The 24,559-nt window shown below is 44.4% G+C and overlaps 1 protein-coding gene across 9 annotated transcripts in view; it reads right to left on the bottom strand.

Moving 5' to 3' along the window:
* Window positions 1-20,754, bottom strand: part of MAP3K3 (mitogen-activated protein kinase kinase kinase 3) — an 80,641-nt gene extending 59,887 nt beyond the window's left edge. For 3 of the 9 annotated variants that reach the window (XM_054688906.1, XM_054688907.1, XM_054688908.1), the window contains exon 1: window positions 20,271-20,744. In XM_054688906.1, the coding sequence (XP_054544881.1) occupies window positions 20,271-20,532 (262 nt within the window). In that variant the 5' untranslated portion in view covers window positions 20,533-20,744. Of the gene's footprint in view, window positions 1-9,244; window positions 9,572-13,992; window positions 15,859-16,211; window positions 16,390-16,890; window positions 17,019-18,507; window positions 18,615-20,270 lie in introns of those variants that run through there. The other 6 variants (XM_037494748.2, XM_037494751.2, XM_037493978.2 and 3 more) reach the window with 5 other exon arrangements.
* Between the last annotated feature and the right edge of the window lie 3,805 nt (window positions 20,755-24,559).

Genomic DNA, 24,559 nt, shown 5'->3' with positions numbered 1-24,559 from the left:
ATTTGATGTCTCTGAAAGTAGATAACTGAAGTCAGACTATGGTAATTTGAATTTCAATGGGTTCTTAACAGCTCTCCAAGCAGATTTCTGTCAGCAATATTTACCAACTCACTGGGGGTAAGGGAGGTGCTCAAACAATTTTCCCAAAGCCAGAGAAACTCAACCAGGAAAAATAGATGCAAAGTTGGAGTGAAGAACAACATAGCACAGTGTAGCAGAGTACTGAGTGAAAAGATGAATTCATGGAGAACTGATGAAGGGACAGAATCAGTTCCAGATTTATTTTTAAAACAGTATATATAAGCAAGCACACTTTAAAAGGACCTCAGCTACTTTGTTTTATAAGTCAAGTCTTTGATGCTCTTCTCCCAATTCTTTGGAAGCTTATAGACCTTCTGCTTTCCCCAAGGGAAGTCAAAGGCAGTTCTTTTGTTTTTCTTCCCAAACTGACCAAGCAATGCAGAGTCTGTCTACTTTATTGGTGTTACTTTTAATTCTCTTTCCTGAAACAGCATAGAGTAACAGAGTTCTCAAGCATTGAAAACAACTAGCCAGAACCCATACTGGCTTAGTTCATGTTTGCAAAGCCAGTCAGATAGCTAGAAATTGAAAATAAGTAAATGTGCTGACCTGGATAGGAACATGAGAAATAAATTGTTACACTTCCTTTGGTGACAGGTGAGTCAATTGGGGACTTGGGCATAAATAAATAAAATCCTTAAAAAACCTTAGTTGAAGATTTAAAAAAAAAAAAAAAAACACAAAACAGAACAAGTCCCCAAGAACAAAAAAAAGACTCCACCCACACAGCATGGCTATCTTCTGCTCTTTATCTCCCTTAGAAAGAGCCTTAAACACTTTGGAAAGGAAAGAACAGCATGAAGTGTAGGAAGAAAAACTGCACTATTTGCCTCTCCCCTCTCTGTAGACCAGATCTGCTCAGATGTGCAGTGCCCTCTGAGGAGGTATAGGAAAGAAGGGTGAGGAGGTTTCCATTGTTCAAAAAAGCCAGATTAGATTGACAGTTGGTAAGTACCAAAAGCTCATGTAAATGGGATAACAAATGATTAATGGGTCCACAGAAAGTGATTCTTGTCAAAATTAAAACATACACATCCCATCAATTATTTTATGTTTTCTACCAATTTCCCCAAAGTTTCCTTAAAGAAAGGAAACTTGCTTGGTTTTTGTTGTTGTTGTTGTTTTTAACTTCAAATCTTTTTTAAGATTTATTTTTATTTATTTATGCATAAAAGAAGTGGGGTGTGGACCAGAGGATAGAATGCATGCTGCAGTGACAATAGCTTGATAGCACTGAGACTTTAACCCCTGTGCCACCAGGGAGGCCCCTACCAAGGTTTTTTTAACCTTCTAACCAAGGTTTAAAAATCATAACATAGGGCCTCCCCTGGTAGCTCAGTGGTTGAGTGCTGGGCTGCGAAGCTTCCCGCAGCCTCTGCAGCACCGGTTCAATCCCTGGTCACCGGGCGAGGGTCCCACATGGTGCGCAGACCTCTCCTGTGCCCGCTGCTCCCCTCAGCAGTGTATTTCGTCACTCTGCCTGTTCTGTTCCCTGCTCTGGCTCTGGTGAATTCTCTCACCCTTCCGTGCTCCTGACTGTACCCAGTGCTTGTATAAATAAATAATCTTTAAAAATAAAAAAAATTAAATACATAAATAAATAAATAAAAACCATAGCATATAGGGCCTCCCTAGTGGTGTAAGGGGTTAAGACGCAGCACCAGGAAGCTATCCGCAGCCACTGCAGCACATCACCGGCCAGGGAGGTGACCTATATGGCACAGCAGACCTCTCCTGATTCCCGCTGGCCCCCTCAGCAGTGTATTTAGTCAATCCACCTGTTCTGTTCCCCACTCTGTTTCTGGTGAATCCTCTCCCCCAATACACATCTCTGGCTTGTACCCCAGTTTTTGTATGCATAAGTAAATAAATCTTCAAAAAATAAAATAAAAACTATAGCATAGCATCGAAGAAAGTAAGGCTGGCTTCCATATACAATGCATATAGACTTACATATTAAATTGACAAATATAAAATTATTAAAAATTATAAAATTACTGGGGTCAACGGTAACAGTAAATTTGCATCAACATAAAGATGACCAGGTAAGTGTTTTCAAAAGCATCCAGAGAGACTCCTAATAGCAGGATATTGGGAGTTTTTAATATCAAGGTAACCACCCTTAGAATTGAGAATTTCAGTTTTCTCAACTCAGGTATGAACCAAGATGGATGTAAATACACACAAATGGACCCAAACACAGACACACACATGCACACACACACTTTTCAAGTCAAATCCACAATGAAATAGAGAAATAGTTTCTAATTCTGTATAAGATGATGCTATTATAAGAGCTGGTTTATCAGGTTGACAAATTCTGTTTCCAGGAAGCTAACTAATTCCTGGCATTACTTAATGGATAAACTTGTTTGGTAGTTCCAGTGCTGAGAACACCCTAGAGGAATGGCTTGGCAGTATCTCGTGAAATCCGGGACAACTGACACAAGTTAAGTATTGGATCAGAGTTATAAAATATATTTTTTTGTCAAAACTGAACACACTGCTAGAGGCATACAGGTTTTCAAATTGAGGACATGGATACTTCAAACTGAGGACACGGATAAAGACAGGATGTAAATCAAGTGGTTCTTTTAGGCATTTCTTCCTGGATTGAGATTTTAACTGAATTATCAGTATTCCTGTGCAGCATTCTTTAAAAAATAAAAACAAACACATAAAAAATTTTTCAAACAAGTAGCTTTCTTAGAGTGTAGCAATTATACGAACTTGGGAATCAGAAAAACCTGGGTCTATGGAAGCACTGAACAAATCACTTATTCTTCCTAAACCTCAATTTCTGATCTGTAAAATGGAGATAATAAAGATATTTTATAGAGCTGTTGTGACAGTTACAAGAAAAAGAAAACTTACAAAGTAGTCCCTATGGCACCTAACACTTAGTAAAGCTTAAAAAATGCATATTATTATCATCAATGGAATAAGGTCAATGGGAAAAGAACTGGAGGCCACTTAATTTACCCTAATACTTAATTTTATGCCTGAATTTTTATTAATTATTAACAATACCATTTACTGAATACTAACCATGTATTATACATTAGAAAGTTTTAAAAGATACTCTGAGATATTCAAACTCCAGGGGGTAAAAGGATAAATGACACAGAAATAAGAAGTCACACAAATAAAAAGAATTGAAGTATAAAACATTCAAACCAGATTATATAAATACACATATGTTAAAAAAAATTAAGTGTAACAAGAAGCTGTACAGGTGAGTTTGCATAATTATTAACAGAATGACTGTCAGAAAACAAGCTGTGCCAGCTACACAGGAGAGTTTCATAAATGAGCAGAGGAGAAAGGACATGAAAGCAAATGAGGGCGAAAGAGGAAGAAAAGGACTGATCCTCAGTGAGTAGGAATCTTTATAAAGTTGGAAGAAGGGACACTGGCAAAGAAGTTTTTCAAAAAGATTGAAAAACAAGAGTGACACCATTGAAGCCAAGACCAAAGAAGGTGTGGCAAGTGTAGGCCAGGCAGGTCCAGAGAGATTCCTAATAGCAGGATGGTAGTGGCGAAAACAAAAATCTAACAGGGATCAAGATGCTGGTGGGCCTCCCTGGTAGTGCAAGGGGTGAAGTCTCAGCACCATGAAGCTATCCACAGCCACTGCAGCACCAGTTTGATACCTAGCCAGGGAGCTAATCATGGCGCAGCAGACCTCTCCTGTCTTACCCGTTTCTCCCCTCAGCAGTGTGTTTCAGTAGATCTGCCTGTTCTGTTCCCCACTCTCTCTGGTGAGTCCTCTCACCATCCCCTCACATCTCTAGCCTGTACCCCAGTTCTTGTATGCATAAATAAATCTTAAAAAAGAAAAAAAGAAGGTAGAGATGTTCTTTTCATCTACTAATTCACTACTAATTTGAAGTAGTGAAAATCAACAATTCATTTGAGAACTTTACTTGTGAACAAGTTGAAGCAGGGGTAATAGTGTGCTATAACCTTGAAAAGACTTCCTGAGGATGGAGGTGGTCTGACACACTTAAAAGCTACCAGGAAGAAGCACAGAGGAAGAAGCTAATGCTAGAAATTAAGAATCTAGCGAGGGGAGTAGTAGTCATAAAAAATAGAAAAGAAGTGATCTATGAAATAAGGATTGGTTTCAGGCTTAAAAAGTGGAAACTCTTAAGCAATCAACCAGATGGTCATCCACAATTACCGAATGGCAGGTACTTTTAGATTCCCTAATCTATGGTATGGGGGCTGCCAGGCAATACACTCCTTTCTCTTTGAACTCCAGCAGGAAGTCACCTCCAGACTGAGTTAATATTTCTATCTAAAAACAGGGTCTTTGAATTTCCTTAGATAAAAATCAAGAAAAGTTTCCAGAAGCACGTCCTCCAATAAACCATTGCTTGTCCTACATCTGTCTGTTGTCTATTTACTATGACAGACACGTTCTCTTTTCCATATATAAAAACCCCCAAAGTAGTATTTTAATCTTTGTTTTCACTTAACTAGTCATGTTATTTCTTCATTTTGCCAACGTTCTACCCAGTTCTCCAGGATCATCTGATCACATGGCTCAAGGAGATGCTGAGCTTCAGAGTATCTCTGAGTCAGACTTGACTATTTTACTCTTCATGACATTTCACATACTCCCACTGCCCCCGCCCTGTCCATACGTGGGCAAACATCATTTTGCAGTAAGTATATGCAATAAGGTCCACTCCTCAATTCATAAGAAACTTTTTTTCCTTCTAAGGACATGTTTGAAACTTCACTAGATCTCAAAAATCAATGCTGGTGTTTATTTTTCTGTTTCTAGGATGTAACAGCCCTTGAATATTAACTGACGGTTCAAAATTTAAAAATACACATTTCAAAGTAAGTCATTGCTTCCTTAGAAGAATCAATATATTGCCACTAAATTTTAGTGTAATGGTTAACAAAATTAATCTAAAAGATCTGGAGACTATAGGATTATATATGTCCATTCCAAGAACTATAGAATTGCTACCTCCCTTTGTCAAAAATTATACGGTTTTGACAAAGTGCAAACAATATACTTCATTGCACTTATCTATTTACATGTTTCTGGCTGCCCTTACCTAACTGTAGCTTCTTGTACAGGATAATGCAGGTACAGGGACTAACACTGCACCTACCACATAAGAGGCACTCAATAAATGGACAAATAATAAATGAAAACCATATAAAGACAGAAAAAGAAAACCGCTAGTATTTATTCTCCTAAGTAATGGTCAGTTGGACAGATATTTACTTTTTATAAATGCCTAATATCTAGTCAGAAATCTAGTCATGACATTACCCTGTTGACTTATTAAAGTGTAATCCAAATTTCAGTCAAAACAGCTGCTAACTATTCATATTCTAGCCAAATCTACCCAAAGAAGACTGGTTTATGGGGCCTCCCCGGTGGTGCAGTGGTTGAGCGCTGGGTTGCGAAGCTGCCCGCGCTGCAGCACCGGTTCGATCCCTGGCTGCTCCCCCTCCACTGGAGGAGGGTCCCACATGTTACACAGACTGTACCCAGTGCTTGTATAAATAAATAAATAAATAAATGTACAAAAAAAAAAAAAAAAAAAAAAAAAAAAAAAAAAAAAAAAAAAAAAAAAAGAAGACTGGTTTAACTGGGGGCTCCCAACAGCATTGGAATCCTGGAGACACAAGGTATCTGAAAATCATAATGATTCTAACTTCAAATCAAGTGATCAAACCTGAACCACACCATCCTTGCCCCTGTACTCAGTTCACTATTGTTACCTACAACTTTTCTAAGTCTTTGCATCTTTAAAAATAACACTAAATTTCAGTTTGTATTTATAAAAGCTTCTAATAAACACTACTTATTAATAGCATTTTCCACTATAATTACTAAAACTAGCAGAGAATCCCAGTGTGGTCAAGTGAAAACAAAGATTAACATATTACTTTGGGGGTTTACATATATGGAAAAGAGACCATGTGTGTCACAGTAAACAGACAACAGACAGATGTAGGACAGCAATGTTTATTGGAGGACATGGTGCGTCTGTGGTCAAGAAAAAATGACCAGTCAATCCCAATTTTTTTGGCACATTCTAAAACGGCTTTCAATATTTTATGACTTAATATGCACTACACAGCAAAATGTAAAGCGACCTTTTTCAATTTTAATAATTTCAAAAATGCATATTTCAAAATTTTTTATAACCACATAGTGTCAAAGGCAAAAAAAAAAAAAAAAACCAGCAACAAAAGTTTATTTCTTATTATTTACAGGAGTAGATATAGTTTACACTAGAAATTTACTGGGGTTAAAGTCAATGTAAAATGTGACCTATTTTTATTAACCCTTTGCACTCCGAACCATTTTACGATATTTTGATTTAATTTCTTGTGCCATTTCAAGATAAAACTTCAGGGAAACATGCATGTCTCAAAAAGTTGCGTTGAAATAACCTCAGTTCCCCGTAATCACTAATAAATTGCAATGTCCCCTGAGAGGGGACATCCGAGTGATATGCTAGAATTCCGATGTCCCCTGAGAGGGGACAGCAGAGTGCAAAGGGTTAATAACTCAAGTTATCAAGCAGTCTTGAGTCTGGGGCTTAGAACAGCTCAGGAAAATATGACTATTAACAAAAGGACGTGTAGGGCAGGGACTCAAATTAGTTTTGTCCTTTCCTCACTGAGCTGGAGTTTAGCAAACATAATGTAATATTAAGAAGTCTGTGTTTCTCTTATCAACCCCTTGAGTTAATTTAGAATTAGAGCAACTAAAGTAAACTAACCAGCCAGGGAATCTGATTTATCATTATTTATATTACCAAAATGGAAACTAGTATTTAATTTATGAGCGAGGTTCTGTGTGTGTGTATTCTTTCTGAGCTCTATACAAAGCAAATTAAAGAGCTAGGTGTCTGGGAAGAACTATTAGTTCTAATTGCATGTCAAGGTCAGCTACAAAAAAAGAATAAATGGTATGGGGGTAAAAGTGCTCAAGAAAGCCAAGGCAGTGATTCTTTTTTTTTTTTTTTCCAGATTTATTTATTTATGCATACAAGACCTGGGGTACATGCCAGAGGTGCAGGGGGTGAGAGGATTCACCAGAAACAGAGTGGGGAGCAGAACAGGCCGACTGACTGAAATACACAAGGCAGTGATTCTTAAACCAGCTTGCTGAGTACACTGCAGCCAGCACACACCACTGTCTCAGTTTCTCTATGTAAAACTAAGAGCAGGATACAATGAAAAGACACTGAGTTCCTGGTCCTTTTGCTTTGGGGTGCTGGACCCTACCTACATCGTCCCTTTCTTCCCCATCACTCTTTCCATAAACTCTCCCACTTTTTGAAAATGTCTTGAAATGTGCAAATAGGCTGACATTCATTTTTAATGAAATTAGCCAGTATATCTGGGCAGTCAAGCAAGTAGGGAGTGGGAGATCTGCACACCCCCAAGCATTTCACACTCCTCTTTGGAACTTAAGGGTGTCCCAGCAGGAGAAAGAGGAAACTATCACAAATACAGGTTCACAGACCAATTTTGAGGTTTCACTGAAATAATAAATTCTTTTTTTTTTTTTTTTTTTTTGTTTATACATGCACTGGGTACAGTCAGAAATGCCGGAGGGTGAGAGAATTCACCAGAGCCAGAGCGGGGAACAGAGCAGGCAGAAGGACCGAAGTACACTGCTGAGGGGAGCAGTGGGCGGCAGGAGAGGTCCGCGCGCCATGTGGGACCCTCCTCCGGTGGCCGGGGATCGAACCGGCGCTGCAGAGGCCGCGGGCAGCTTCGCAACCCAGCGCTCAACCGCTGCGCCACTGGGGAGGCCCTGAAATAATAAATTCTGCCACACAAGATAAAAGTCTGAAGCCTGGGGAAGAGAAGAAAATTTTTGTGCCTCATTTTCTAGCAAATATGCAATAAATATTTGCTGAAATATTTATTTAAACACCAAGTTTTATTAGGTTCCTTTTCTGCTTACTGACATAGAAGACTTTCCCCAGAAGAGTAAGCAATCACTTCTGAAGTATGGGAAGGAAACAGCAAGCCTGGCAAACCAACAAACCCAACCATACCCCACTCTGCGCGAGGAACAGCAGTGCAGAGATGGACCACGGAGTGACAACCCACCAAGTGAGAGAGCGTGCACTTGACTGCCTACAAAACCTTGGACAAGAATGACTTGACCTTGCAATAGGGCAAGGCACATTAGTGTTCCTTCTTCACAGAGGCAATGAGTGACTCTGCAAAGGATTCCTGGGCTGGTTTATTCCTTGGTTACTTGGGACAATACTAAATATTTTGCAAAACTTGCGATGGCCAACAACAGTATTACAATAGCCTATCCAATGAGAAGCAAAGACCATCTAAAAAGTTATTTGTCTCCGAATCTAGTCCAAAAAGGACATGAAATATAATTCAGGTCAAATGTTGCGTGTGGGAGACATTAAAAACTCTTCTTGGGTCACATCTTCAGGACAGAAATGGTAAATCCTGACAAAATGGAAATGATTTCTCGAAGATTAATTGGTGTAGCAAATGGTTCTCCCTCTCGAGAGTTACATAATGTCAGGGGCACCACCAGATAGAAATAAAGGACGTGAAACACCACGGCCGGGTTTTTCAGGCAAGCGGGACGTGGATTACGGCGGGCGCCCCGAGTCACCCCGCGGCCCGGCGGCCCGCCGCGCCCCCCCGCGGGCGCCCCGCGCGCCTCCCCCCGCGCCGGGCAGGCAGGCCGCGCGGGCCCGGGAGCGCCACAGGCCGGCTTGTGTGAGCAAAGGGAAGGAAATGACACAGGCAGGAAAAAAAAGCAAATCAAGGGAAAGACGCCGCAGCGGCCGGGCCTGCACCGGCCTCCGGCCGCGGCCGCGCGGCGCCCCGCTCCCGCCCTCGGGGACGCGCGGCCCCGCCGAGCCCCGGCCTCGGTCCCGCCGCCGCCGCCCGGGATGCGCCGCCGCGCGGGCGGCCCGGAAGGAGGCGGCGGCGGGGCTCGGCCGGCCGGGGCCGCCCAGGCGGGCCGGGGGCGCCCCGTCCCCCGCCCGGCCGCGGCGCGGCGAGCGGGGCGGGCGGGCTCCCGGGTCCCGAGGCGGCCGGGCGGGCGGCCCGCGCCTGTCAGGCGGCGGCCCAGGGTCCTCCCCTCGGCCCGGGCGGGGCGGCGCGGCGCGGGCCGGGCGGCGACACTCACCCATGGTGGCGACGGCGGCGCGGCGGCTCGGGCCCGCGCGTCACCTCCGCAGACGGGGCTGCATGCCGGGGGCCCGCGCGGCGGGGACGGCGGCGGGCCTGGCTCCGCGCGGGGGGCGCGGGCGGCGCTCGGGGCCCCCGCCGCCTCCCCAGGCTCCGGCTCCGGCTCCGCCCGCGGCCGGGCGCTGTGGCATGGGCAGGGTGACCGCTACATCCCTGGCGCTCCTCGGCTCGGCCCAGCCCGGCCTCGGCGGCGCCGCTCGGCCCGCCCGTCCCTCAGCCGCGAAGTCGCTCCGTCCGGCCACCGTTCTCTACCTCAGGAACGCTCCGAAAAACAAACCCCAGGTCGCGCAGCTCGCCCCCTGGGCCGTCACTCACGCCAGCGCCCGCCAATCCCAGGCGGCCGCCGGCCCTTCAGCCCGCCCCCACTCACTTCACCGGCCAATAACGAGGAGGAAGCCGGCCGCCCCCGCCGCCCCTCCCCGCACTCTCACCCCGACACCCTCACGCAGCCGCCAGCTAATCACCGGCGACACACGGCGACCCAGTCCCGCCTACTCTCACCAGGCGGCTGGCGAGGGCCGTCGACCGCCTGCCAATCATCGAAGCGGCGCTCGGTTCACTACGCCGCCGGCCAATCAGGCGCAAGGCTCGGAGCACTGGCCTCGGCGCAGCCCCAGCGGGCCGCCCGCCCCCTCTCCCCGAGAGGCGCGGGGCCCCGCCCACAGCCCCGCCTCCCGTCCGTCACCGGGGCTCCGCGGGCGCGCGGGCTGGCGCCCTTCCCGCCGGCCGCCCCGGGGCTGGGGGGGGTCCCCCGGCCTCCGCCCTCCGGCCCTGAGCGGTGCTGGCGGACCCGAAGGCGCCCCGCCCCGCCCTTGTCCACGCGCGGCGCGCTGTGAGCGGGGAAGGCCCCGGCTCCGGCCTCCTCCGGGCGTGTGACCGCTGCTGCCGCCGCATCCCCGCCGGCCCCGACGAGGGCGGCCCCCCCGGTGCCCCCTTTTGCTGGGGCTCAAACTTCTCGGCCACAACCTCCGGCCTAGGCTCCTCCTCGGAACCTGGGAGAGAGGCTGCGGGGGTGCCGGAATGTGGGTCCTTAAATCTGGGAGTCCCGCTGCCGGCCAGGGCCAGAACCAGCAAGTGCAGTCAGAGGTTCTGGGGAAGGGGGGGGGTCCTTTCTCTTTCTCCCCGGTTATGAAAGCAACAAACTCCGTGTAGACAAAGTGGGGGAGGGGGAAATGCCGCCGCAGAGGTAATTTTATCTTTTTCCTATCCGGATTTACCATGTTTGACGAAAATGGCTTCAAATTCTTGTGCAGCGGGCTTACGTTTTATTGTTTTCCCGTGCCACTGCACATTGTTCCAAAACAATTGTTCTGGCTGCTTATTTCAGAACCCTCCAGATCTTCGGATTGCAAGTACATCACAATTAATATGGGCTCCCTCTCTCTGGTCCCTGTTCCAGTAATAGTCGCCAGAAACTTCCTCAGATGTCATTTTCAACTGGGAACTAAGAACTGTTAGTGGTGGCTTTGCCTTGAGTGGCAAATCTTTTTAAGAATTATTTTAGACTCCCCTCTTTCTTTACGACCACATACCCCTCACCCCACCCCCATACCTAGCCAGGTCCCTTGTCCTGTTAATTTTTTTCTCAACAAGTTTTTAGATCAGTAAGTTTTCCACGTGACTGAATGCCTACCCAGCTTATTATAGTTCCTTGACTATTAGCTCACTTTTCTGGGAAAGGGAGGTTGAGAAAAAGGCAAAGAAATTTAATATTTATGAGTTATTTACTATATGCCAGGAACATCTTCTCATTTAATCTTTCTAGTTAACTCTGAGGTAGGTAGTGCTATTGGCACTTAAGCAACCACGAAAGAGAGGTCAGCTATGAGCACAAGTGGCAGAGCCAGGATCATTCCAGATCTGACCTCCAAAGGCCATGTTCTCGCACTAAGTCAGTGTTTTCAACTGGTTTTTCATTACCCTTCAAGGAGAACATTTTAATTACTCGAATTCTCCTTAAGGAGAGAAACTAAGTACTAAGGAATAAGATTTTGTCAGGTAGGGTTGAGTCTATCTAAGATTTTTGTTCCCCCTTTAAGAACCAATCTCTGCTACTCTCACCCTCAATCACTGTCCTCAAGTCACACTGGCAGCCTGAATACCATACTTTGAAAATACCAAGCTCAGGACCATTGCACTTGCCATTTCTCAGGGAATGCTCTCCTCTGAGGCATTCCCATGCTTAATTCATTTAATTTCATTCTGGTCTCTGCGCCAGTGTCAACTCTTGACTTTCTCCCCTCCATCATTCTGCATCCCCACAGAACACCGTGTTTTATAAATATAAATGAACCAGTGCTCTTAGGGATAGCTCAATGAATTTGGTATTAAAAAAAAAAAAACAACAAATCTATCATCTGATTTGATGAAAACTCCTTTAGTTCAGAGGTAAAGTGGACTATATGCAGATTACCAGTTCAACTGGTTTATCTGCTCAGTCAAGGAATAAAGTATACCACTGAGATTTTTACAACCAAGATGTTTTATATAACTGATATTAATTGCTAATGCAAAAATTGCCTTTCATTTCCACTTCCGTAAATTTATTCTAAAGAATATTTTGCAAATGAGCAAAGATAAAGATTATTCATTGCATCATATTTTCTAAGATAATCCAAATATCCATTGATAAAAGACTAGTTACACAAATTATGGCACATTAACCAATACAATAAAATACTACACAGCTACTAAAAAGAATGAAGCTGATTTCTCCATACTAATACAAAAGGTGTACAAGATATATCATGAAGTGAAAAAGAACATAGAAGGCAGAAGTGTATATAGGGTGATCACATTTCAGTTTTTAAAAATGCTCATTCGTATTTATTAGGGAAAAGGCCATCATTTATTGAACGCTTTCTATAGCCAGGCACTGATTTAAGTCTATTTCTCAAACAGACCTATGAAATATGTATTATTATTTTCATTTTACAGATAAGAAACCTGTGCAAAGAGGTTAAGTTATCCACGGCTGTTAGCAACTGTGAGAGTTGGAATTTGTTCTTCAGCAAATTGATTCCAATGAGTAGAATAATAAAGAGGAGATTGTTGAGATGTTTGTATCTGGGGAGATAAGATTAGGTGGGACTTATTTCTCTTAGATTTGTCTTTTTAAAAGACAATAAATGTTACACCTTTTGTCATAGACAAAAGCTAAAAAAGAGGAGAACGTAAACACTCTATTTACTGTCCAGGCATGGAACAGAGCAAGTAGTTTCCACCAGGACAAGGGTACTACATGGCACTCTTTAGCCAGATCTATGGGCTCTTGTCTTTCTCCACATAAATTATCTCCAGAGGAGGCCTTAGAGATCCAAATAAAAGTCTAGGAGTTAGGCTCTCAGAGTTTGAAAGTTTTACTGATTCCTCTGTTATAAATTTCAGAGAGAGCAAAAAGGAAAAAAAAAAAAAGGCACTCAAGAACACAGTTGAATTTCCATAGTTGGCTGGAGGCAGAGCCTTCGCTGCTTCTGTTTGATTCAGCTGTGGCCTGGGCCAGAGGGGAGGCGGCAACATACCACATGAGTGCGTCTTGTAAGAGTCAAGGCTATGGACAGAACCTGTCAGAGGTTCTGTCCACCAAAAGGACACTCAGAAGTAAGCTCAAGCCATCTTCAAGGTCCTGAATGATTCTGTGTTGCATACATGCTGACCAAAGACAAGGCAAAGGCAAGCAATGACCAGATTCAATTCTTTTGACTTTAAGGTACACCTGACTCCTGGCCTTTCATAGGCTCTCTCCCTAGTTGGACAAAAAGTATGACTAGTTTTCTTTAAAAAAATAAATACATAAAGGTTTCTCCTGAGAAAAGATTACATAATTAGAGATACATGATTAGAGAAAACTCAGTTACAAGACCATCCAGAGATAGCTAGTTTTGATGTTCTGATATACTTCCTCCTAGTCCCTTTCATAAAATTCATATACACATATCTATAGAGATATATATAGAGGATCATGTATATATATATATATATATATATGTAACATATATTTCAAAATTTGAATAATAGTAAGCAGTTCTACATCTGATTTCCACTTAACATTGTAAATATTTTCTGACATAAAATGTTCTTTGAAAAATAATTTTTAGTTGCAGAATAACTCATATGCCTTCTAAGTAACTACTATGTAAAAAAGTAATTTAACTATTTAATCTAGGAGCTCAGGGTCTCCTTACCAGATGGAGAGGTAAAGACCCAAAGGTTTCATTAGCTCCAGGAAAGACTGCAGGACACCACTAGGGGTCAGGGCAGAGCCAGCTAGTAGGCCTTGATGTATGAACACTGTTCCATTGGAATGAGTAAAAACATACCCTACCAGACTAGAATTCACCTCAGAAGTCAAGTCCCCTACTAGTGTGGGCTCCCCCACTACAGACTTCTTGGTCAAGAATCCTCCAAATTAATTTATATTAAACATTTACAAAACATACTTAGTCTGTCATTACAAGATAGAATATTAGCAGTGTTCTTACCTGCTTGGTACGAGATCATTTGTGCACAAAATTCTTGGCCTATTTTAAATAGTTTTTTTTTAAATAGTTTTTTTTTTTTTTATAGAGGCATGTTTTATTTATTTATTTATTATATTTGTTTGTTTGTTTTGTTTATACATGCACTGGGTACAGTCAGAAGCACGGGAGGGTGAGAGAATTCACCAGAGCCAGAGCGGGGAGCAGAGCAGGCAGAAGGACCGAAGTACACTGCTGAGGGGAGCAGCGGGTGGCAGGAGAGGTCTGCGCACCATGTGGGATCCTCCTCCGGTGGCCGGGGAGCAGCCGGGGATCGAACCGACGCCGCAGAGGCCGCGGGCAGCTTCGCAACCCAGCGCTCAACTCTTGGCCTATTTTAAAGGTCTGTTGTGAAAATCAAGTAAACAACACATGAAAGTATCTTATAAATTGTGAAGAAGCATTTAAACTTTAAGTTGCCCTGTTTTCATGATGTGCTATTCAGATGTTAGCGCCTATAAAAACTAAAAAATCCCAGGAAGTACAATTATGGAACGAAATATATATATATATATATATATATATATATATATATATATAAATACATGCTTTGGCATATTATTTGAAATAATCATGGATTATTTCATTGGTTTTCCTCTCCCCCAGTCCTTGCTCTCCAGCTATTGAAGTCACTGTAGAATTTGTTTTTTCTAGAAGTAATCATTGATAGCCGATTTCGTTTTAGTTCTTTTTCATTCTCATTTATCTGTGATTCCGTCAGAAAAATTACTTGAACTCAGAATTGGCTTAAATAACTTGTAAGTAGGAAATGAACAGGAATCAAAAAGGCACTCCAGGCTCAACATGCTTGATGGGCTCCAGCACAGGTGGCTGGCACTTCTGGCCTCTCTAAATCCAGAAGTGACTCTTAGCAGAAGGCAATAAGGATCACCCTCTTTACCACCTGCCAGGCTTCTGATTCATCCCTCCTTCTGCTCTTATTTTCTCTCCAGTCCCCAGTGACTCCTTTTTGGCAGGAGGAAAGAAAAGGAGCTATGGTTAGGTGTTCTGGGAACCAAGCAGCTTTTGAAACCAGCCTTTGTACAGCCTATTCTGAGAGCAGCCTAATCTACTCACAGGTCTGCCCAATCATCTCAGAACGCACAGACCAATCTCAGGGCCTGGGAAAAGCAGGACCTAGGAGTCCTTTGTCCCTGGCATGGGATTTCCTACTGGGCTAGAGCCATAAGTCTGGCAGAAGAAGGGCACAGGGACCATATGAAGAGAACAAGTACACAAGCAGACATGCTGCCCTGGGACAGCTCCAGTAGTATGTAGTCTTGAGTCTTCCCTCTGGGTCCCGGGTCTTAGATGGCACCGACTGAACAGCTTGTGCTCTTGATAAGTAGTGTTTCTGGTACACAGCAGGTGTTAAATAAATATTGGTTGCACGAATGAATGACAAGTTTAGACTAGTCATTAGACCACATAATAGTTGGCATTTCTATGGTCAATGAAAAAATAAACATCAGGCCTGGGAGTGTACTGGTCATAAGTCTACAGATCTGAAAGGAAGTCAAGAAGGTCCCAAGAGCTGGAAGCACACCCAAGAAAAACCAAGAGCCAAACAACAGCAGTGTAGCAATCCAGATCAATCTGTCATTTAAGAGCAGTTTTTTGAAATGGGCCTCAGGGCACCCATCACACCTACATGGGCCAACTTCCTGAGTTCAGAGTGTGACAGAGGCCCCAGAGGTGTGAGGCTTCCTTGGTCTGAAGCCTCCTAACCGGCTAGGCCACCCATCTGCTTCAGTGTCAGTGGACCTTGTAGAAGCCTGTGTTCCAGATGTGCGGCCCGTTGCTTAGGAAGGAGCCTGGGGGCAGTCTGGCCTGGTTACTCGATGTTGTCATAGACCTGGATCACGTCCTCGTGGTTGCTGAGAGCCTGGATGAGATGGGAGGCCTGTTCCAGGTCGGTGTCAGCCAGCTGCACCTTTGTGTTGGGGATGAACTCTAGCGCACTGGACACAGAACACAAGCCCAGGGAGTCCAGCTTCTTCCTCACTTGATGCAGTGAAGACACATCACAAATAAACTAGGGAGAAAGCAAAGTAAGGAGGTGAGAAGCGAGGAAGGAACAGGGCAAAGCCAGACAGAACTTTGAAAAGTCTTGAATGGCACAAGTATTGGGTATCACGGAGCTTAAGCTCTTCACTGGCAGACACAGTTCAATGTTCCGAGTCCTCGTGGTCCTCCTCGTGGTCCTCCGCAGAGTAAGCTCTAGGCAGCATTCACTTCATAAATGTTTGTGCAATATGTGAAGTCTTTGCATCACCCAGGTCTTAGAGCATGGTACCAAGTGGGCACAGGGAAGAACCCAAGGTGTGCCTTAACAGGTCTACTGAGGCCCTCTTGGAAGTCCACCGAACACTAAAATGTCATACTCACTTTAAAAATGTTATTTTCCTCTTCATCTTCAGTTTCTTTGACATCCTCAGCTCCTGCTTCGATCGCCAGCTCCAGGGCACGCTCTAGGTTCACAGCTTTCTTCTCTCTGTCCTCCACTCCAACCACAACCACCCCCTTTTTGTCAAAGGAGTGGCGTGCACCTTCAGCCATCATGCCACTGGCAGGAAAAGAAATGGGCTAGAGTGGAAGACATTGGATGTTCTGCCTCCACGTGGCACTGGCTAACTGTCTCTTTTCCACCCAGTCTATGAAATATACACAGACACGAAGCCGCTCTCCTCCTGAAGGAGAAGATGCAGCTACCACTGAGCAAGGGAATAATCTGAACATATCCCATCCTCTGTTTTTCTGGGAATTTGGAGGATGCAGAGACTTTGCTCATCACTTCCAGTGCCAGTAAGTTTCCATTCCTGCTGGTGCATCTTAAGACCTGGACATTATAGAGCTACCATTGGGGTGATGAGCCCCTTCTACACCCAATGTACAAGTCTTTTGGAGCTGGCCTGTACAGAACACATTAAAGGGGATTAAATGATCTCATTCATTAAATGATTTGGTTAAGTTGTGCATAAATCTTGAAACAGTATGTACTTTCCTGGCACACAGAACTGGAACCTAAAGGCTCGGTCCCCTTCCACTCCCCGAGACACACACCTACCCGTTCTTGTTCAGGATATGTCTGATGTCCGAATGGCACTTGGAGCCACTGTTAGATAACGCCTCGATGAGCAGAGAAGAGCCGCCAGGGCCTCGACCCTCATATAGCAAATAAACGCCCTTGGTTTTCTGCAACAAACACGAGTCCATATTCCTGTTTCCCAATTCCCTCCCACAGGCCAGCCCAGAATCACAGGTACCACTAAGCTGACTTCATGGGTGGGCTCTCTTCAGTTTTGTCCCTACTCTCGAGAGGAGGGTGATTAGAACTAATCGAGGTCACTAGACGTCCTATCCCTTACTTAGATGGTCCCTGAACATTAGCCATCCCCAGCTTTGTCTTCCTCCCCTCCCGACCAAATCTCACATCTTCCCTGGACACCCACCAAGACTCATTCTCCTCCTCCCAGCCAGCATGAAATCCACCTGTGAAGTCTCTTAGAGCTCCCACCCCTGAATTGCTGAGTACATTAAGTCCTCAAGGTCCTCACAATATTAGAAATTGTGATTTTGAGCAAAATGACATATAATGAAAACAGATCCTGGAGTCATGTCTTTGGCTCAGCGTTGGCAGGGATTTTGTTTTTCTCATTAATGACATTATATAAAATGTTTTTTGAGGAACTGCTATACTGCTGTGGGAAATCACAGACCTGTGCCGAAGAACCACTGAAAACAACATGGCTTCAAAAACTCAAATAATCAGACAAAATGACCAATCTCAAGTGGACTTCACACACCACCTGTACTACATCGCTTGCCCATCTGGCTGATCTACGCTGCTGTCTTCCCAGGAACTCTCACTGATGACTTCCTTCCTCTTTTCACAAAGGAAATAAAGGATGACCAGCTGGGGGCAAAAATCCTCTACCTTATCCACCCAGCATCTAAAGGACCACCAGCTGGGAGCAAATCCTCTACCTTATCTGCTATCTACATAAAGGCAGTATGTACAATGGTTAGAGCACAGGTTCTGGAGTCTGTCTGTTTTCAAGTCTGTTATTTTCTGTGTGAGTTGGTCAAGTTGTCTACTATTTCTGTGCCTCAATTTCCACTTAAGGTTGCTTTGAGAATTCAGTGAGACAATGCATACAGAGTTCTTATGAGTATCTGCCCTGGAGGAAGCACTCAATAATTACTGTCTATTAAGATGATTATCACTTCCTCAGGTCCTTCCCGCTTGTCCCAGAGATAGAGGTATCCCCTCACCTGGGATTTAAGACAATTTCAACTCCTGGGCTCTCAAGCTTTACCTCTCCCATCATCACTATCTACTATACATTCTCTCTACTGGCTTTTCTCCTTCAGGGCAAAAATATATGAAAAAGAAAGACAGATCCTTCCTCAATTTAAGGTCAGGGCTTTCCCCATACAGTGCCCCTTCTTTCTACCTCATCTCACAAGTCAGCCAAGAAACCCTAGGCTGTGTGGTTCTAAACGTGGCCTATCTACCCTATTTCTGATGGCCAAGACAGAGAGCCACCCGAAGGCTTTGGGTTGAGGTTGTCAACCACATTGCTACACTTCTCTGATAATTTAAGGAGTGTTTGGTGGCCTTCCAGACATGGACCCTGTTACGCCTGTGATCAATAAGAAGCATGTCAAACTGAGGACACACCTCCATTTTCAGTGATGCCTCAATCGTTGACTTGGGCATCTGCTTGCTGCGACACACCTCTAAGATGTTAGCCAGATTGGTGTTGAGCTCAGGGTTGGGGCCTCCTTCTGAGTGAGATAGAGAGAAAAGAGTGAGTAAAGACATGTCTTATCGCATGGGAGGAAAAGTGTGTTTCCACTACCACCCCCACCAGCTAAAAATGTGGCAGGTCACCACTTAACTCTGGATGACTTAGAGCATTTTATCCAGTGTCTAAGTGGGATATGGAAAAGTATTTTGAGAAAGAAGTTCTAATTCACTGTCTTTAAGGATGGATCTCTTTCTAGCTTTCGGCAACCATCACTATTATCAGAGGAAGAGATACGGGATATAGATGGTACCAATATCTCCTGGGTTTATTAACACCCCTTGCTCTGACTCCACTATTTTATGGATAATTATCAAAATGCTCATATGACATCGCAATTAGGCTGCCTCTGAAAGGAGCGCAATATCTCATTATTTTTGTATTACCAATGCCTGGCATATAACAAACACTCAGTATTGTCAAACTCAGTATCAAGAATTGAGAAGAAAACGGGAGCAAAGACAAACATCAGGCATGAATTCTAGGGATGCACCAGAAACTATCTCAAGGTGAGCACTATTCCTAGAAAAGTATGTTTTACAGATAAGGAAACTGAAACTAAGCAAAGTTAAGATATTTGCTCAAGGTAATACAGTTAGTAACAAAAGCCACATCTTTCCGACTCAAAAGCCCGTGCTTTTTACATGACTTTCTCCACTTCTACAGTCTGACATTAAATGCAAAAAATAAATTAATAAATCCTTTTATTGTGGCTACACAACTGAGAGAAAACAGGGTGCAGGGCCTTCCCGGTGGCGCAGCTAGTTGAGCGCAGCACTGTGAAGCTGTCTGCAGCCTCTGCAGCACCAGTTCTATTCCTGGCCAGCCAGGAAGATACCCACATGGCATGGCAGACCTCTCCTGCCTTGCCCACTGCTCCCCTCAGCAGTGTACTTCAGCAGCTCTGCCTGTTCTGTTCCCCACTCCCTCTGGTGAATCCTCTCACCCCTCGCACCTCTGGCTTACACCCCAGTTCTTGTATGCATCAATAAATAAATCTTTAAGGCCTCCCTCGTGGCGCAAGGGTAAGTTAAGCACCGCACTATGAAGCGATCCGGCAGCCTCTGCAGCACGAGTTCGATCCCCGGCGGGACAGAGAGAAACCCACACAGCGAAGCAGACCTCTCCTGTCTCACCAGCTGCTCCCCTCGGCAGTGTATTTTGGTCGGTCTGCCTATTCTGTTTCCCACTCTGTCTCTGGTGAACCCTCTCACCAGCCGCATCTCTGGCCTGTACACTAGCTCTTGTATGCATAAATATTAAAAAATAAATATTAAAAAAAAACCCAGGGTGCAAACCTAATTTCCAAGAAAACGTCTCAGGAAACTATGCTGAAGCAAACTGAGGCCTTGGGCAAGTAACAGCTTTACTCAATGTCCCTGCTACGGTCTTGAGGATGAAGTTACTTTTATCTAAGAACAGCTCCCTGACAAGCAGTTTTGGATGTCCCTACTCACTTTTCCAGATGCTGAATGTTCAACCAGCTTGAAGTGGGCGACGGTGGGAATTGGGGAAGGTGAAGAAAATTAACGGACTAGAATTGGGGTGAGCCGTGGTTCAACTCCGCAAGGCAAACGAGGCCTTGGGCACAGAAAGGGCAGCGGCCACCAGCGAGGGGTGGCCGTCAAATTCTTACCTTTAACTGCTAGGCGGATGCTCAAACAAAGCTTGGAAAAGATGCGACTCCTTTCAGTATCCTTGGGACCCTTGATGTGCCGGACTTTGGACCACTTGTTGTGCCCGGCGGGGACCGCCGCGGTGAGATGCATCGTCCGGCCCCGGACTTCTGACTGGGAGGGTAGGTGGAAGCGCCACAGAGCCACCCGGGCCCCGAGGCCGCGCGCCCGAAAGCATGGGGCAGCGGCCCGGCTCAAGCTTACAGCAGCCCCAGACGCCATCCGCTTCGACTCTGTCCAAGGTCAAGAGCGGCACCAAGGTCAGCCCGTCCCGTTCGCCGCCAATACAAGCAAGTCCGGAGCCTGTAGTCGGTTCCACCAGTATCTGGAGATCCAAAGTCTCCGGCCCAGACCCCGAGCTACTCAAACGCTAACTACGCCGTACCGTCCGGGCTGCAGCCGGCAGCCGACAGCCGGACCCTAATTGGCGAGGAACACTTTCTTTTTCCGGTCCGTCCAAAAATGTATCCCCACTGCCCGCAACATCCGTTCCGCCGCCGCACCGTACTCCCTGTGTTCTCGCTGGCGCCGGGAGCCGGCCCAGAGATGAAGTGAGGCGATGCGTCGCTCTAGCCCGCCCGATTCCCTGGGAGCAACGGACTTTATTTCCTACAGTGATCTAGTAGAGACAAATCTGAGTTATGAAGCTGATTTTCCTTCCGAATTGCTTCCCAACTCTGAGCAGGTCCAGAATGATGTGATGTTGTTGCAAAGACATATGCAATAAAATCTCTTCGTTTTACAGGTAAAGAATCGAACGCCCAGAGTTGTGATTTGCCCTGTCATTCCATGCCGCTGAACTTCCTTATCTGTAAATAAGGATGCTCCTACTACTTTACCTATATAGGAAGGTTGAAAACACAAAATAAGCACTTGGAGCTTTGAGGTAACCACTTACATAAACAGTGGCGATCATACTCATTAAGCACCTATAAATGAAAGAATGAGGGCTCGGGAGAGGGAGGATGATTAGAAAAGCCTTTGGAGGCAAGTTTCCTTCTCCACTGTCCCAAAGAGAAAAAGGAGGCCATTTAGAGTAAAGAAATAAAGTGGCATCTGCTGAAAAGCTTTCCAGTAGCTCCCCATGCTAGTGAAAATAAGTCCAAAGGACTTGGTGCGTTAAGAGTATGAACTTGTAGTTGTGTGGCCTCTCCAACTAGAATGGGTGGGTTCAAGCTTTACTTGCTCCACAACCTAGTGTAACCTTGGGCAAATTTCTTTATTTTCCTGCATTTCAGTTTCCTTACCTGTAGAATGGCCTTGTGAAGATTAAATGGATAATGGATATAGAGTACATGGGCATAGATTTTATATTATGTTATTACTTCTTTGCTCCTCTGCTAGGAATTCCTTTACTGTCTCCTGGTTAGCTCTATCATGCTTCAAGATCCAGTTCAGCTGTTACCTCTTCAGTGAAGCCTTCTTAGGGTCCTTATTTGAATTTTTAGTGGTAACAGTTCACTTTTTGCTTATGATCAAGGTACTTAATGATGGGTTTGGCATGCCCCTTACTCTTTGTAGATTAGAAACCACAGGTTGCTTCTAATCTGAATTCCTGTATTAAGCACAAACCTGTGTCTTGACTGGTCTGTGTGCCCAACTCACTTCACCTGGCCAATTTTGCTCTTCAACATTCAGCACCAGAGGAATCATTTCCCACCAGATGAAAACATCTCCAAATTCTCCAGTTGGGCTTAGATACTCTATCTGTGCTCACAAAATTCTTCATGCATTCCTGTACTTAGCACTTACCTTTTTAATATCAAAATGTGTCTCTGCCACCACACTAAATTCGACTATACTCCTGTACCCAGCAGTTTTTAAATAACTTTTTAAATAACAGCTTTACTGACATAATTCACCAATTTAAATTATACAGTGGTTTTTAGTACATTCACAGATTTGTGGTGATATCACCACAATCCATTTTACATCTTAACCACTCCCAAAAGAAACCCCGTCCAATTGGCGGTCACTCATTTTCCCCCAATCTCGCCAGTTTTCCTTAGAACTATAAAGTTGAGATAAATGTGGAACATCTGTTCAGAAAACCCTGCTCTAAGGTTCTACACCTGGGTTGGAAATCAAGGCTACTTCTGTCATGTAACTTAGATTCTCCAAGTAGATTGATTGTAAGGCTTCATTTCCACATCATTTCAAACAGCAAATTTCTGACCATCTGATTTTAGAGAATCAAGGTTCTCAATGAATTAAAATATAAAGTTACTCAGAGAAGGGAATTGCTACGATACTTTTAAGTTGCAATGTGTGCTTGCAAAGTGTGTTTCTTGTTAACTTTGCTATTAGTTTTATCTGTGTCTGTTATCTTGATGAATGGCAGGGCAGATATTTTTACTTTCTTGGTCTAATCTAATATTTACTTTCTCAAGAAAAATTCTCAAGGTAACTCTCTCGAGACCTGGTTTTAAGCATCTTCGAGAATATTAACAATGAGCCTTGGATGCTAGAGACTGGTTGACGGTATTGCTCTATGAGATCCGAACATGTGAACTAACACTTCTCAATAATGGAGCACTGGTTATTATTCTAGTACTTGACTATTTGATAGTGTGGTGTGCTACTTGCCCTGTTGTCTTCGTAAGTATAAGGAAGACTACATTTCTTGACCTTCCTGAAGTTAGGTTGAAATCATGGAACTAAATTTGGCAGGTATGGGCAGAGGCGAGTAAGGCATTTCCAGGTTTCCCTTGAAAAATATATACCCCCACCTCTGCCTCCAAAGTTACCTTGGAGTCCACATATTTTGGATGATGTAGCTGCAAATGGAGAGTTGGTCCACCTTTAAATGACTTCATGTAAGCAAAAAAAAAAAAAAACAACAAAACAAAAACAAAAACAAAAACAAAACTTCTGTTGTGTTCAGTCTTGGAGTTTTGATACTGAAGCCTAGCCCAGGTTACTGAGATTATAATACTCTCAGCTTTCTCCTTACAAACCAAAGAGCAGGACCTCCCTGGTGCCACAAGGGGTTAAGACACAACCTATGAAGCTATCCCCAGCCAGGGAGCTACCCACATGGCACAGCAGACCCTCTCCTGACTCGCCCGCTGCTCCCCTCAGCAGTGTATTTCAGTCAGTCTGCCTGTTCTTTTCCCCACTCTGTTTCTGGTGAATCCTCTCACCCCCCAGACCCTGGCCTGTACCCCAGTTCTTGTATGCATAATCTTAAAAAAAAAAAAAGAGCAGAAACCATGTATTTCCCATAACATATCTGTTGTCAGACCACAGCACAGTTCTATCAGAGCCAGCAGGTTCTCCTTTTTCTCCAGTTTAAACTCTCTTCCCAGACCCACTACCACCCCACCTCCTCGTCTTCTAAAACAATGGAAGAATTTAATTAAGTCCTGGTTCACTGAACCAATCAGTTTGCCTTCTCTTCCCTTAAATTGGCCAAATAAGAATAAAAATTGCAAAGGTTAAGTGGGGGGAATATTCTTCCTGGACTCACAGCATTTGAATACCAGTAAGGGCAAGAATTCTTCCATCTCACCATATTGGGGCATCGACTTAGGAAACTGGCTTGGACTTAACTCTAGTCACAGCCATCAAGCCTGGTGCACACACCCATGGGATCCGGGAGTTACCACTTCTTTGTCATCCATAACCAAGATTACTGAATCCTGACCATCTCATCTCTTGAATCTGTTCCATTGTGCCTGTCTTCTCCTTCCCTGCTGCTCCTGCTTTATATCCTTGACTATTATAATAAATAAAAATATAAACAAATGATCTCACCCACTGAGGCATTTTTTCATTGCCTCCTAAAACAGTCCTGAGCATAATTGCTATGTGTGATTTCCTGAGGTTCACAAAGGAGTAAGGTCTAAACTCTGCAAAGCACAAGACTGTCTGATCTGGCTCTTTTTACCTCTTTAGTCCCATTTCCCACCATTCTCCATATAAAACCCCACATCGCCTTTAAATGACCATATTCCTTCTTACCTCTAAATAGCTGTGCATGAATATTCCTGCTGCCTTTTCCTTTAGAACTCCTATTCAACCTTCAAGGCCCAGCTTAAGCATTCTTCCTCTTGTGAAGTTTTCCCTGTCCCCTTCTGACTCCCACCCGGACAGAATTGATTACCTCCTCCTCGGGGCCCCAAGTAAGCCTGAACAAACCTATTATTGCACAACACTGCCAGGATGTATATGGAGGCTCCATTGGTAGACCATGAGCAACTAGAGGGCAAGGGCCCTGGCACAGAGCAGGTGTTCTGTGTTGTCGTAA

This window comes from Talpa occidentalis, unplaced genomic scaffold, assembly GCF_014898055.3.
Source record: "Talpa occidentalis isolate TD23 unplaced genomic scaffold, MPIMG_talOcc4v2.1 talOcc4.7, whole genome shotgun sequence".
Taxonomy (NCBI): domain Eukaryota; kingdom Metazoa; phylum Chordata; class Mammalia; order Eulipotyphla; family Talpidae; genus Talpa; species Talpa occidentalis.
This window is presented reverse-complemented; position numbering and strand designations above follow the sequence as displayed.